Genomic DNA, 15,639 nt, shown 5'->3' on the forward strand with positions numbered 1-15,639 from the left:
TGAATTGGGAATAGTCTTATCAGCAAGAAACTCAAACAAAAGGACTTAGCAATATATTTAATAGGCAAAATTGGAGTGTGGAAATTTAAAATTTGCCAATGCTGCAGCTTAATCATCAAAACAGATTTGAATATTTAGATAGCTGCTCTATAATATTTCCCATTAAGAAGCTCCTGAATGCTGAAATTCTTAGCACTGTACTTCAGATGCTGGTGGAAACTAACATAAAATTTAACGGTGATTTAATCTGTATTTTACAGGGTTGATTTCTTACTTTTCATTATCTGCTCTGACAATAGGCATGGACAGAACATTATAGAACTTGGGATGGGAGAGCCCAGCCCGACTCTAGCTCTACATAGTTCTTTGACTGCAAATAGTACTTTACTCTCTGGTTAAATGATGCCGTCAGTTAAATGACCCTCTACAAGATGCCTGGCCACTCTAACTGTCCGTGATTCTATGGCGAAAGCCCATTTTTCAGTTAAAATCCCATTCACATAATGAACACAAATCACATTCCAGAATTGCTAAGAGTCTTCATCAATGGTCTGCACTACTGTGAATTCCTAAAACGTGTCAGGACCCCATGATGGCGGCTCACTGGAGGAAATGATGAAGAATGTGGTCTTTAGGGCCACGGGGACCACTTTAGGCTCAGCAAAGCTGTTTCCTGGCAAAAGTCTCTCTATATTATTTTGCTTTTACGAGTTGTAGGCATGAATGAATGAAGTGATACTTCAGCTTTGAATTACAATGTGACTTGACTGACATTCGATACCCATTGTTTTTCCCTCTTAAAAAAAATGGAGGACTTTGCCGCTAAGCCTCACTTACCACGGGAGCTCCATCAGCAGACCTGAGGCCCAGCTTTGTGCATGTTCACCCTTGGCAACTGCACTCCGCAAAGACGGGGCTGGTGTCAATGGCAGTGGCTTAAGCAGCCAATTTCATTTGTTTCAAGGTTGTTTGTGGCACCAAGGTTGTTTATGACACACAGGTATACTGAGAAAATATAAATATATTTTGGTCTCTAATTAATTTTGTCTTCCCCCTGAGTCCCCATTGCCAAAAAGAGGTAACAAAATGTACCTTATTTAGCCCAATCTGGTTAAAATTTGGTCATATGTAATAAGTTCAACAGTCTCTTTAGACAGTGCTCAGTTTTACTGTGTAAAAATGCTCCATCTCTTAGATCTCCATTTCCCCTTCTCCTAATACTCTTCATGATGGCTTGTAGGCACATAAGCAGAAAAGCAAGTTATCCAACTTCAAGATGGAGGAAGACCGGTAGGGGCCTTGGATCAGTATAGTCTCCACTAGCACCCTTGTCTCTGGGAAATCTTACTTTCTACACCCTTTCTCACCTGGCAGTCACAGCTGAGGAATATTCATGGTCTTTCTCTCTCTCTCTCTCCGTTGGTTAGATAGGGGAGGTGCTCCACGACTAAGGTCACCTCGCCTTGGCTGTCAATGATGGTATAGACCCTCTGGATTTATGCCACATCCTCCATAACCTCCCCAACAGAGATCGTCCTATGATTTCATCTTCATCAGAGAGGGACCCTTGGGAGGATCAAGGGTACTTGATTCAACTACCTTCCTCTGAGGACAAGAGGGTCTTTCTGAGTTACCTCCACCCCTTCAAAGGCTAAATCAAGCCTCTCCCTCCTTGTCCAATTTCAGTGAGCCATCCCTTTTGCGTTGAAGAGATTGCAAGGCAGCCTTCCCCAAGAGAAGTTGGTAAAGATTTCTGTTGTTGGCCGTGTTTCCATAAACCTACCATATAAATGATCTATGCCCCTCCCTGCTCCTTGGCTTTGATCCCAAGTAATAAGGAATAGATGCTATGTCTTTCAACATTTGCTTCCCTTGCTTCAATCTCTTTTTCCCTCCCCATTATCACCTCATATCAGGAGTGGAGAGTCTACACTGACTTTTCTTACTTTAAATATTCCTTTTTTGATCTTAGCTTTAAAGGTACACAAAGGTATCTTCTCTGTACGATACCTCCACGATTTTGTCTTCCAGGCCTAGTAGGTCATGTTAAAGGGGAAATAAAGGAATTTAGGGAGCCCTATATCAAGGCAATAGCCTGAGTTATAAAACTATTGTTTTCCTTTGAAATTCTTATTTTGGCCACTGGAATCTAAATAGTAATTATCTTTCTCTTTGCATTCTACCTGTAAGGATCATACTCCCTCTTAAGCAGACAGCTATATGCAGAGAAGAGCAGGTACTCAGAAACAGCAGGAAAAAGAAGCATGGTAATATTTTTTTGAAATATCATATGCATGGGGATGCTCTAAAATTGGACTGTGCTGAGCATTGCACAACTCTGTAAATTTGCTAAAAATTGAATTGCACATTCAAACAGGTGAATTTTATGATATGTAAGCCATACCTCGATAAAGCTTTTAAAAAATCATGGGCAGCATAAAAGAGTGCACCCTTCTGTAGGCTCTGCTATGGACTTCTTAGTAGCACTGCCTACGTGAGCGATAGAAACAGAGCAAGCTAGGAGAGCATATGCAGGCATTGTCCCCTCCAGAAGGGTGAGGGATCTATCATACTCCCAGTACAGTTCAGTGAGTAGAAAGCTATAATTTTCCTTTAAGCCGGGACTTACTTGCCAAACCTGTTTACATGTGTACCTCTTGAGCAATAAAACGTTATTGGTTTCTCCAAATCATGGGCGTGAACTATAATTATGCATGCATATGTGTACATAAAAATACGTTTTCACCTACATACACTCTGTTAGGAAGCGTCTTATCTGGCAACATCAAATATCCAGAACGCACACAAAAATACAAAGGAGTGCAAAATAAATAAGTAGAAAAATGTTAGTGTAGTAGATACTTAGACCTCCTCTTATATAAACCTATTCACATTTCATCTGGAGGCAATCAACCTTACATCGGGTGCGATACCAACCTTTCGTGGGCTAGAAAACCAGGAATATGGGACAATAGCCAAAGTTGTCGAAAGCAATAAATTGGAGGAAATGTGGCAAGTGGCGGCTAAAGACGCTACTAGGATTTATGAGAAGAAAGAAATTACTCTTTCTCTGACACTCATGGGAGATCATGATGAAGGAGACAAACAGTATAAAAGTTACAAGAATTCAGAAACAGCAATCTGCCCATCATTCAAGAATTCAAAAACAGCAATCTGCCCATCATTCAATGACAAATATGGCGGATACATCTCAACTCTTAGAAATGCTATATTATTCTGGCCTCCCAATGGCAATGCCAATATACACAAAAGACGGTTAAATCTGTTGAGGGAGGCAAGTAAGTTTTAAAATTATTTCACAAATTTTTCTATTCTTAAAAGCCTGCTTCCTTTGCTTTTAAATTAGGTGTTCTTTTTTTTTATTGTGGTAAAAAGCACATAAGATAACATTTACCATTTTAACTATTTTTAAGTGTGCAACTCACTCTGTTGAACTATACTGTATTCATATTGGTGTGAAACAGATCTCCAGAACTTTTTCATCTTGCAAAACTGAAACTCTATAACAAGTAAAGACTTTTCCTTCTCCCTGGATTCCCCCACACCTTGGTAACCACCATTCTACTTTAGGTTTTATGAATTTGATTACTTTCATTACCTCATTTAAGTGGGATCATACAGTATTTGTCCGATCATAAAATTTTATGTCTGGCTTATTTCATTTAACACCATGTCCTCAAGGTGCATCCATGTGGTAGCCAGTGATGGTGTTTGTATCCTTTTTAAGTCTGAATAATATTGTATTGTATGTATAAACTACATTTTGTCTGTCTACTCATCCATTGATGGACATTTGGGTTGCTTGTACCTCTTGGCTATTGTGAACAGTGCTGCTGTGAATGCAGGTGCACAAGTATCTTTTTAAGACCATGTTTTCAGTTCTTTTGGATATTGATCCAGAAATAGGAATTCTGGATAACATAATAGTTCTATTTTTACTTTGTTGAGGAACCTCTCTACTGTTTTTCATACCAGTTGCCCCATTCCACTATCCTGCCAATAGCCTACAAGAGTTCCAATTTCTCCACATCCTTCCAACACTTGTTATTTTCTATTTTATTTTTATTTTCTAATAGTAGTCATCCCAGTGAGTGTGGGTGATCGCTCATTGTGGTTTTGGTTTGCATTTCTCTGATGATTCATGATGCCGAGCATCTTTTCATAGACTTTTTGGTCATTTGTGTGTCATCTTTGAAGAAGTATTTGTTCAAGTCTTTGGCCTAAGTTTTAACTGACTTATTTGATTTTTTGTAATTGAGTTGTAGTTCTTTATATAGTCTATATATTAACTCCTTATCAGATACAGGATCTGCAAATATTTTCTCCCATTTCACAGGATATTTTTCCATTCTGTTGTTTGTGTCCTCTGATGCACAAAGGTATTTTAGATTAATGGAGTCTTACTTGTCTATTTTTGCTTTTGTTGCCTCTGCTTTTTGTGTCATATCCAGGAAACCATTGCCAAATCAAACATTGTAAGGATTTCTCCTATGTTTCCTCCCAGGAATTTTGTAGTTTTGGGTCTTCAGTTCAGGCTTTCAATCCATTTTTCAGTCAATTTTGTGTAGTGTATAAAGTAAGGATCCAACCTTATTCTTTTGCATATGGATATACAGTTTTCTCAACACCATTTGTTGAAGACATTGTCCTTTCCCCATTGAGTGGTCTTGTCACCCTTGTTGCAAATAATTTGACCACATACATAGGGGCTTATCTCGTGGCTCTGTATTCTAATCCATTGGTCTATGTATCCTTCTTTATGTAAGTACCACACTGTTTCAATTAGTATGACTTTGCAATATGTTTTGTAATCAGGAAGTCTGAGTCCTCCCAGTTTGCTACTTTTCAAAATTGTGTTGGCTATTTAGGGTCCCTTGAGATTCTATATGAATTTTAAGATTTTGTTTGTTTGTTTGTTTCTGCAGAAAATATTCTTGGAATTTTGATGAGCATTGTTTTGAATCTGTAGTTCACTTTGGATAGTACAGACATCTTAACCATATCAAGGAACACGGTATGTCTTTTCATTTATTTGTGTCATCTTTAATTTCTTTCAGTAATGTTTGCAGTTTTCAGTGTAAAAACTTTTTACCTCCCTGGTTAGGCTTATCTTTATGCATTCTTTTTGATGCTATTATAAATCTTAAAAGTTTCTTTTAATATAAATTTCAAGTGTATGCCTTTTAAAGAGATTATCAGTGAGACAGCCACCTGTAAAATAGACAGCTGATATCCCATTGATCTAAATCCTTCAACTCTAAATATCCTATTTGCTCACCCAAATCCACATGTTTTCAAGTCTTAGTCTACAAAATTTAACCATTCCACCAACAATAAGAAACAAAAAGAGAACAGCAAAGATGCATTCCATGGTGCCCTCTTGAGTTGGGACCAACACTTGTTGGGATTTATCCCCAGCTCAAAGGGCCCCAACCACAGAGGCCATAGACAAGACAACTTTAAGTATGTAAACCATATGTAGGACTTAAAATGAAGCTCAGCTAAGGCAGGGAAAAAACCTGCTCTGTAGAACTCCATTGCATGAGAATTTTGTGATGTATTGTTCATAAAAGGAGTATCAGGTGAAAACCCACATTGGAGGTCTCTGATTCATTTCATGTTCAAATATGCAACTTCTGTTGAAGGGATGGCCCTTACAGCAGTGATGGCAATGGAAGCAAACCGACTTTAGTTCTCTAAATCCACCAAAGGCTCTGTCCTTGCACAGACCCAGGAAAATGTTGAGCTCAATGATCATAATGTAATCAGTGGCAAAAAAACAAAAAACAAAAAACAAAAATCTGTCTCCCATATTTTTCTATTGTATTCTCTATCTCTGCTGTTTCAGTTCTGAGTAGGAAGACTATTTTTTTTTAATTTTTTTTAACGTTTTATTTATTTTTGAGACAGAGAGAGACAGAGCATGAACGGGGGAGGGGCAGAGAGAGAGGGAGACACAGAATCGTAAGCAGGCTCCAGGCTCTGAGCCATCAGCCCAGAGCCCGACGCGGGGCTTGAACTCACAGACCGCGAGATCGTGACCTGAGCTCAAGTCAGCCGCTTAACCGACTGAGCCACCCAGGCGCCCCAGGAAGACTATTTAAAAAATCACTGTCCTGGGAGCTTGGCTGGCTCAGTTGGTTGAGCTGACTTTGGCTCAGGTCATATCAGAGTTTGTGAGTTTGAGTCTCAAATCAGGCTCTACACTGTCACAGCAGAGCCTCCTGCTTTAGATCCCTCTCTCTCTCTGTCCCTCCCCCACTTGCATGCACACACACTCTCTCAAAAATAAACCTTTAAAAAATTATATATATATATAATTATAATTATTATAATATATTTTATATATATATATATATACACACACACACACACACATATATATATATATACCACTGTCCCTTTTTCAATTACTCTATTAGGAGTGATAAAGATCAAGGTCTTCTTTCTTTATACCACAGTGCATTTGTTATTTGCTTTGAAGGTTCTATCTAAGCTATATCTTATTTTAAAACATACTCCCCATAGAATTCCATGCATATTTATCCATACACTTCAATATGGTGAACGTTTAATGAGGGAGGAAGACAGGACATACTAATTTTAAACATGCCAGGTACTTTACGTACATTCTCACAAAACCCCATGAGGTTAGTAATGTTATTTGTTAACATCTCCATTGTACTGGGGAATCTATAAATTAAGTTGCCCTGAAAGGGGACTGTTATTAGAGTCAGAAACTAAGTTTTGGTCTATAAAAAGCAAAGCTCAAACCCTGTCCTTCCCCATCACTGCCATAACCAAGTGCAAATTAGTCAGGATGATGATTTGTAAAAAAAAAAAAAAAAAATAAGTATTTCTGACCATTGGATTTTCAAGAATTGCTAATCCTGATGCATTTCTATGCAAATTTTCAACTCTATATTATGCCTTAAAACATTGTTAATCCTTTGGTAGATTTGTAGAGTTCCCTTTCTTTTTTCTTTTGCTTCTATATTTTTACTTAATTTTCAGCCAATTATTTCTCTTCTATCATATCTGTGATAAAAAAAAGTTGAAACAACTTGAATATTCAGTAACTTGGGATTAATAAGAACACATTTAGATTCCAATATAAGGATTTGTTTGAATAATAGAAATGACAATCATGCTTGTGTAAGAAAATAAAAAGCAAGCCAGACAAATACAACTGGAAAGCCTGGCCTAAAATGAATGAGAAAAACATGTAAGCAAAACAAAAACCCCATTCCCAGACCACTTCCCTATTAAATTATTATTTTTTCTTTCTGTCTGTCAGAAGCAATGAAGATGCTCTTCAGAAAATACAGACAAGCAGAAGAACCAAAGGAAAAATTCATTACCTGCCCAATTGTATACACCTATTGTTTTTATTTTATTTTATTTTATTTTATTTTATATTTTAGAAAGAGGGAGAGGGAAAGTAGGGTAGAGGGCTAGAGGGAGAGAAAGAGAGAATCTAAAGCAAGCTCCACACTCAGCATGGAGCCCCACATGGGGCTTGATCTCATGACTCTGGGATCATGACCTGAGCAGAAATCAAGAGTCAGCGGCTCAACTGACTGAGCCACCCAGGTGCCCCTTGTATACAACTACTTTTAATCCCCAAGTGTAAGTTCTTTCAGCTCCGGTTTCATATGTATAAATGAATTATTATTTTTCAACAAATGTGTTCTTGCTGTACAAACTATCCTGCAATCTACTACGATTTAAGCAACCCAACATAAACATTTTTTCAAACTAAACCCTATTGCCAAACGTGGAAAACACTCCAACGTGTTACTCTTACTAATGGTAGGAAGAAGAAATAATTGCCTGAATATTACTTATGAAACCAAAAATAACATAGAAGAAATGTGAAAAATTCTGAAAACAGATCAAAAAAGGGCTTAAAATATAAAAGTTTGTGGGGTGTCTGGTGGCTCAATCAGTTAAGCGTCCGACTTCGGCTCAGGTCATGATCTCAAGGCTCATGAGTTCGAGCTTCGCATTGGGCTCTGTGCTGACAGCTCAGAACCTGGAGTCTGCTTCAAATTCTGTGTCTTCCTCTCTCTCTGCCCCTCCTTCTCTCACGCTCTGTCTCTCTCTCTCTCTCTCTCTCTCAAAAATAAATAAACATTAAAATATATATATAATATACACATACATATATATACATATATGTTTGTGAGACTGCCCATAATGCTCCCAAATTACTAGTACTTGAAATAATTAGTTAATGAGAGCATCAATTTTCAATCAACTTACTGAAATTAATTATGAAATTAATGTAAGAAATGAGGGCTGCATAATAGAAGCTCAATAAAATCTTTTATTGCCTACTAATAGAAAGCCTAGTAGATAAAATGACATCATGGCTCTTTCTAGAAGTCAAAGATTAAACTAAGAAATGTAATTTAACCCAGAAGATGTAGAAGGAGGAAGGGCTGGGTGGTATAAAATAGTGCTCAAAATAAAGTGATCTTCAAGGAAAACACTGAACCCCTAGCACAAAAGCAGCAAAATCCAGACTGTGGAAAAGTCTATAGGCCAATAACCCAGGCTTTTTAACAGATAAACTATAAGAATGGAAAAGGACAGGAGGGTGAACCTATAAATTAAAAGACGTATCACAGGTTTTCTTAATGGGTAAGACTAAATTGTTATGTCCAGGAATGCATAATTAGATGGTTACACTATAAAAAGTGCAAGACAGTAATTACTACCCAAGTCAGGGTAGTAGTTACTTACAGGGGAGGGGAGGGGCTATGGTTAAAAAGGAGCACATAGGACATGTGATCCCAGGAGGATGGCAAAATTTTATGTCTTCACCTATGTGGTGATCGCAAGGGGACAAAATAACAGGTGTTTTACATACTCAGTCCCTCATGATCCAAAAAGAAGTTTAATGGGCACAGAACCAAACACCATGGAGATCCCGTCTCTCCATGATCATGAGCAGCTCAAGGTGAAAGGAAAGTGGGGAGAGGAGAAAAAGGGACTGTGCCAGAATCCATGCGTGTTGTGCATAAATTTAATGTGGGTTCCATTTTTGAGATATTATTTTCTTTGAGGCATTTTACCATTTCCATTTCCATCCTACCACCCTCTGCACTATGGAACAGGTGCACCAAAAGATACTGATTTAGACTGGAATCAAGAGATTTAGACTTCTAGAGGAGAAGTATGTCAGGGCTGGAAAGCAGGGAGGGGATGGGGTCACAGGGATACTCAGCAAGGTTACCAGAACGCCTGCAAGGGAAAATCTCAAAAGTAAGGTCAAGATTCCCTTCAAGACCAAAGAGGAGTTTGCCCACTTGGAAGAGAAACGTGGTGCTCCTGGAAAAAAAGAGGCCCAGGATCCCACTTCTCAGAAAACTGAAGCAGCAGTGAGTCATGAAAAAGAAAACAATATCATCCTGTTCCCCGGGACAGTGTGGAAGCAACATTATAGTTTTTGCAGAGTATATAAATATATCAGGTTAAAGGCTACTCATTCATTCTTCCTTTCCCAAAGAGCGGTGACTTTTTAAATGGCGGGGAGAGGCGGAGGGGGGGAAGGGGGCGGCTATGGATCTTTACAAAGGTTCTTGTTCCCGGACCTAACTCTGAAAAGAAAAAGATAAACAAAAGACACTCAACTTTCACGCACTTGAAAGCACCTCAAATGCTTATGCAAAACAATTAGGAGACACTTACAAATTAGGTATTCATAAACTGTCATAACATCTATATATAACAAAGCAGGGGAAGCCAAGGGCAGAGGGGAGATCAAAAGTTAGCTTAACTATGATTTGCAACAAAGCAGTGTAATTCAACATGACAACACGGCGGGAAATCAGTATCTTTTGTCATTATCTTTGAGTTATAAAGAGGGCACCAGACAAATTACAGAAAAATTTGGTTCCTGGATATCACGGTTTCAATCTTATTACAACATACCAGACTTACAACAGTATTTAAAGGTCAGCTTTTCAAGAGAAAAAAATATCTACCCCTCCCCATTAAAACTTGAAATTCGCTTCCATTTTAAAAGTGTTTCAACAAGAATCAAAGCTGCATAAAATAAAAAGAATGAGTTTGCAGGACGATTTATGTGGAAGGTTTGTGTTATTATTTCAAACCACGGGTTGGGGGGAGGAATATTATGTGAGTCCAAAGAATTCTTAATTGTTAATGGAATTAAACTTTCCATATCATATAATTAATTGGATGTGCTATGGCAAGATCATAAACCGTATTTAAGCATGAGGAATTCTTTATCTGTAACAGGATTCCCTGTGATGTTCTTCCATAATGTATAGGGCTGTAGCAGAGAGTCAACAAGAGGGTTTAACACAAGGCGTATCATTTAACATAGTCATCAAATGTCACCTTACACGATCTTGTCACACATACTTAGAAATTTACTAAGTTTGACATATATATCCTGTGCTTTTTTAAGGATGTCATAGGCAACCTTTGGCACAATTGGTTGCTATTAGACATGCTATATCGCCTTATCACCTGTTCCAAGACGACCCGACGCACAGCCTGGGCCTTCTGGCATTCTCCAGAATTCAAATGTCAGGTTAAACTTCACACTTCACTATTCAAACATGGCTAATTATTGAAGTCATCACAAGACATGCCCAATTACAAGGACACATCTTTAATTTAGGAAGAATAGATACTTTTTTTTTAAGTTCCTATCAGACTTCTAACGGGTGTATGGCTTTGAAAGAATTACGATTAAAAACAGAAAACCAAACAAACAAAACAGTGCAGGGCTAAGGTTGTCCCATACAATTATCCGGCTTATCCTTGCCTCACATGAAGAAGCCTGCCATATAACTGGGAAATTTTTTTTTCTGATCAACAATCTACTTTATAGTTTTCAATCAGTTCTCCAATAGCTAGATGTCTTAAAGTACAGAGTGTGCTGACCCCAGAAACACAAAAATAGTAATTTTACAAAAAGCTCCAGAAGTTGATAGCATTAGTTTTTTTCATACCATATAATGAAACACAGTAACAATGCAACTTAAAAAAAATGTTTTTTGTTTGAACAGGATCAAGACAGTTATGCTGGGAACTTTTTAGGGAGGATAAAAGGAATGAACGAAGAAGATTTCTTGTAGTACAATGGCTCTTGTCTTGCCAAAGACTGTGCAAAATTCCCCACCCTGAAAATGATCCCCAGGGAAACCCAAGCCAGGGTATCTGACGCACCTGTTGTGCCCAAGCCCCCAGAGAGCTTCAACTTAACACAGATTCATTAAGCCGCGTTCAGTACAACCCGAAAGGATACTGATGCAAAGGGGAGTTATTCCTGGAGGAGTGCTCCTCCTAAAAGGTCAACAACTACTAGTTAGTGAAAATGCCTGAATAACAATAGGAATGACCTTTCAAAGCAGGGAATCTTCAAGGGGGGGGGGGGGGGTCACGGAGGTAGGTAAGGAGTCTACCCTGAAATCTTTAGCAAACATCCAAATGTGTACAGATGGGTGAAACCCCATGGGAGACGGGTTCGGAATATTTCATCACATGTTCAAAGCAGTCTAAGACCCTTCCCTCGCAAAAGCCAGTAACCATTATTTTACAGATGAACTAAATGGCATCCGCGTTATAAAATCAGTTTGGGGAATTCTGCGGCCCAACCCCTTCCCTAAACAACTAACGTCCAGTCCCCCACCCGCAGGCTCCCATCCCAAGTGCATCAGGGCATCAACTCTCTCTGTAAGATCAAGGTAGCCTCTTTTCAGGCCAGTTGCTAAGAGTAGCAGGGTGGAGGTGGGAGGGTGGAGGTGGGAGGGCGGCGGTGATGCTGTGCACGTCCCAAGTGGAAGCAAAATCGTCTTCCTTCAGGAAAGGGACTTTCACGGGGTCTAAGGATCCCCGCAGCAGCGCGCCAAGCAGTGAAACCCCGACACGCATTTCATTTCACGAACCTGCACGGTGCCCATTATGTTGCGAGCGCAGTCCTCTGCGCTGTATACAAGTTAACTTGTTTAAATTCTAAAATTAACCCTGAAAGGTACAGAAAAGGATGCAAAAAAAATCCATGAAGATGGGGACTTCCTGCCCAGCCCAGCCGCCTTGCAGAGAAATAAGCCCTCCTCCTCAATCCCCAGGTCACCCAGCATCCCGGGGATAAAAGCCCGCGAGGGAAGCGGTTAGGGGCTAAAATCGCAGCCACGCGGAGGCCAGTCGTTACCGTCCAGCGGGCACTCGCGGTCCGAGTCGCTGCTCATCGCTGCTCCCCGACTCCGGGTTGTCCCCCGCGCGGCTCCCGCAGTCTAGGCAGCGGCTGCAGTTGCTGAGGCAGCGCCCCCCTTGGGGCCCCGCAGGTGCACCCGGCGGCAGCTGGGCGCGCGCCAGGGCGGAGGGAGAGATGAGGACACACTCCTGGCGCTCCTTTCACTTTGCAACCCGAGGCCCCAGTGCCAGGCTCCTGCAGCCCAAGGCTCTCTATTAATACTTGGTGGGCGGCTGGCTGCATGCCAACGACTTGACCCTTGCCCGGGGTCCCTCTGCCCTCGCTGGGAAGGGGTGGGGAACAGCGTGCAGGAATGTGGGTGATTTGCCTGGGGAGAAATAGGCAGAGAGCAGCTCTCCTAGGCAAGGCAGGTGAGTGAGCCTTGGCTTGTGGCTTTTCCAGAGGCCGGCGTTTGGGAGTAACCACCTCACAGCGTCCGATCTGGCCCCAGAAGCCCTCAGCTAAATATGTGGCCTGCTCCAGGCCACCAGCTCAGGGAACCTATTTTAGGGCCGCTGCCGTGAGCTCCGTCTGCTACCCATTCATTCAGTACTGCCTTGACATTTCAGAGTTCTACAAGCGAATCCCTTTTCCCCTATCGGATTTCAGCCTCTCTTGCCTCTGCAAAATTCCAGTTTGGAGAAGGGAAAGGCCAAGGGCTAGTGAGCCAAAGGAGGTGGTGAATTAGAAAGGCCTGATATTTGTTTGGTCTTGAGGCTGCAATTTTCTCAAGACTCCAGTTCTTCCAGCCAGCCCATGAAGTTGGGTTGCGGCCATGTTCCTATTGTAAATTTAAATTTAATCAGTGGATGCGGCTTTTTTGTCATCCTTCTAACAAGCTTTATGGTTAAAGTTAAATTCCCTCAGGAGCTTTTAACTTAGGCTGTTGATAGGATAGGAGCAAAATCAGTTCATGCCATTTCAAAGCATATTTATGACAACTACATTAGGGAATTGCATTTGTTACCTAGATATTTCAACGGGCTTAAAAAAAAAAAAAAGTCCTGGTTTATTTTTGCACAGAGCCTCGTATCCACCCTTAGCAGGTAAATTCTTTCCAGGCTAGCAAGAGTTTAAGTCCCTATCAGTGAAGACAGGGCAGATCTTTGCTCTCAAGTAAGAAGTGGTTATTCCCAATATACCTACAACCAGACTCATTAGAAACAGCAAAGACACTCCAGACAAATTTTATCAAGTTCCTGAGACCCTCTCCTCCGTCTACTCTCTTGTATCCAGTTTCAGCAGAGAAAGGACTGAGATCTAGTGATGGAAACATAAAGAAGAACTTCAGGAATTAACCTTTGGTAGCTTGATTCAAAAACCAGTGAAGGACATTGGGCACCCGGGTGGCTCAGTCGGTTGAGCATTGGACTGTTGACTTCGGCTCAGGTCATGATCTCACAGTTTGTGAGTTTGATCCCACATCGGGCTCTGTCTGCACTGACTGCACAACCTGCTTGGGATTCTGTCTCTTCCTATCTCTCTCTCATAATACGAATAAACTTAAAAAATACCAAAGGACGTATATTTACACTCTGGTGAATTTTGTTTTTAGCATTGTAATAAGCGAAACTTGTGTACTCCAGCTTGGATCAGTGACCAATGTCAGCCACTGCTAAATTATACGTCCCTCTGTACGAGACAAACTGGGACCAGCTGGGCCACAGTGGATTGCAGAAACGTCAACTTACACACCTGGGCAAGAAGCCCTCCCTCACCCTCCTCTCCCTCTCCCCCACCAGCAAATATACCATTCAGAATGCTTAGACTGAAAACCAGAAACTGCTCTTTGAGCTTACCTCTTACTGGCTTATCTCAGTGCTCTCATTCATCTACTTATTTACTCATTCATTCATTCATTCATTCACTCATTCATTTGACTGACACAACAGATTTATTTTCTCAGTCTATAGTCTGGGAAACCCAAGATCAAGGTGCTAGTGAATTAATTTCTGGTGAGAGCTCTCTTCCTGGCTTGTAGACGGTCCTATTGAATCTTAAATGAAGGCATTGTGTCATATTCTTTTGTGCTTTTATTCTTCAAGTACTGGGTACTTCTCCCTGTACCAGTTACTAGTAACTCAAGGAAAAATCTTGCCCTCCGAATACTTCAGTGCAGGTAAGACAGGCTTAGAACCAGCTAACCTTTCTTAAATATTTTATGTTCTATGAAAGATATAGGGCGTCAAGAAGCCACCTCCGAGAAGATAGCTACTTCTCCTTGAAGGATTAAAAGTTTCCAGCCAGGGGTTCCTGGGTGGCTCAGTTGGTTAAGCCTCTGACTTTGGTTCAGGTCATGATCTCACAGTTCTTGAGTTCGAGCCCCGTGTTGGGCCTGTGCTGACAGCTCAGAGCCTGGAGCCTGCTTTGGAGTCTGTGTCTCCCTCTCTCTCTGCCCCTCCCCCACCGGTGCTCTGTCTCTCTTGCTCTCTCCAAAATAGATGTTTCCAACCAGAAGTGACCCTTTTCACTAATATTGGTTGCTATCATCTTTAAACATGTACTATGAACTAGGCACTCTGCTAAATGCTTTCCATACATTCCCTCCTATAATCCTTATAAGAACAGAAATTATCATTGTCCCCTTTTTACAGATGGGCAAGTAAAGGCTCAGCTTCAGTAACTTGCCTGCAAACACAGAAGTGAAGAGTTTCAGAATCATGATTGGAATGTAGTTTCTATGATTACAGAGCCTGTGCCCAATTTCTACACTGGATTCCCCTGGTTAGCAAAAACACTTGCCATGATCTGTAATAAGAGCTTTTCACCAAAACCTTTCAGAAAAAAATTGGCCCTTAGAGGGTAAAAAGATCGGGCAGTTGGTGTTGTAGGAAAAAGACTGCACTTAGCCAGTCATAATTCCTTCCCAAAGAAGCTTCTATTTTCCATAACAAGGCAGGACATAAAAATGGCTCTTAAGAAAGACCTTGGCAATCAATGTCCCAGGCACACTGGCTGTGAGAAAAGCATTCATCAATTCACAGATCCATTCAGCTTTTATTGAGCAACTACTATATTACAAACACTTTACTGGAAACTGATTTCATCTCAACAACAGATTCCCCCAGGAATCCTCCAAGGAATTAGAAATTTACATTCAGAGAAAAGAAAAAGAAATATCTCTTCCATGCAGAGTTGGCCATTGGACCAAATTAACTGAAGGTGAAAGGCATGCCTTTTGCTGGATAGGACATGGAAGAGAAGAAAGAACATTCTGAGGATCTATTCCAATAAGAAAATTTCCAGCAGTCAACTGGGTCAATCTTCTCTCTTCAGCTTCCCCAGGTGCCCCCACTGTTACCATATTCAACAAAGGGACCCCCACACACATAGGAAGGAGGGATAGATGCAGGAGAGCCAAAAAAAAAAAAAAAAAGGATAAA

At 40.6% G+C, this 15,639-nt stretch overlaps 1 protein-coding gene across 1 annotated transcript in view; it reads right to left on the reverse strand.

Annotated features, from left to right (window-relative positions):
- The window catches only part of GADL1 (glutamate decarboxylase like 1), a 166,438-nt gene extending 153,824 nt beyond the window's left edge, over nucleotides 1–12,614 (reverse strand). The window contains exon 1 of the mRNA XM_027040854.2: nucleotides 12,215–12,614. Within this exon, the coding sequence (XP_026896655.1) occupies nucleotides 12,215–12,251 (37 nt within the window). The 5' untranslated portion in view covers nucleotides 12,252–12,614. The remainder of the gene's footprint in view (nucleotides 1–12,214) is intronic.
- Between the last annotated feature and the right edge of the window lie 3,025 nt (nucleotides 12,615–15,639).

Source organism: Acinonyx jubatus, chromosome C2 (genome assembly GCF_027475565.1).
Source record: "Acinonyx jubatus isolate Ajub_Pintada_27869175 chromosome C2, VMU_Ajub_asm_v1.0, whole genome shotgun sequence".
Taxonomy (NCBI): domain Eukaryota; kingdom Metazoa; phylum Chordata; class Mammalia; order Carnivora; family Felidae; genus Acinonyx; species Acinonyx jubatus.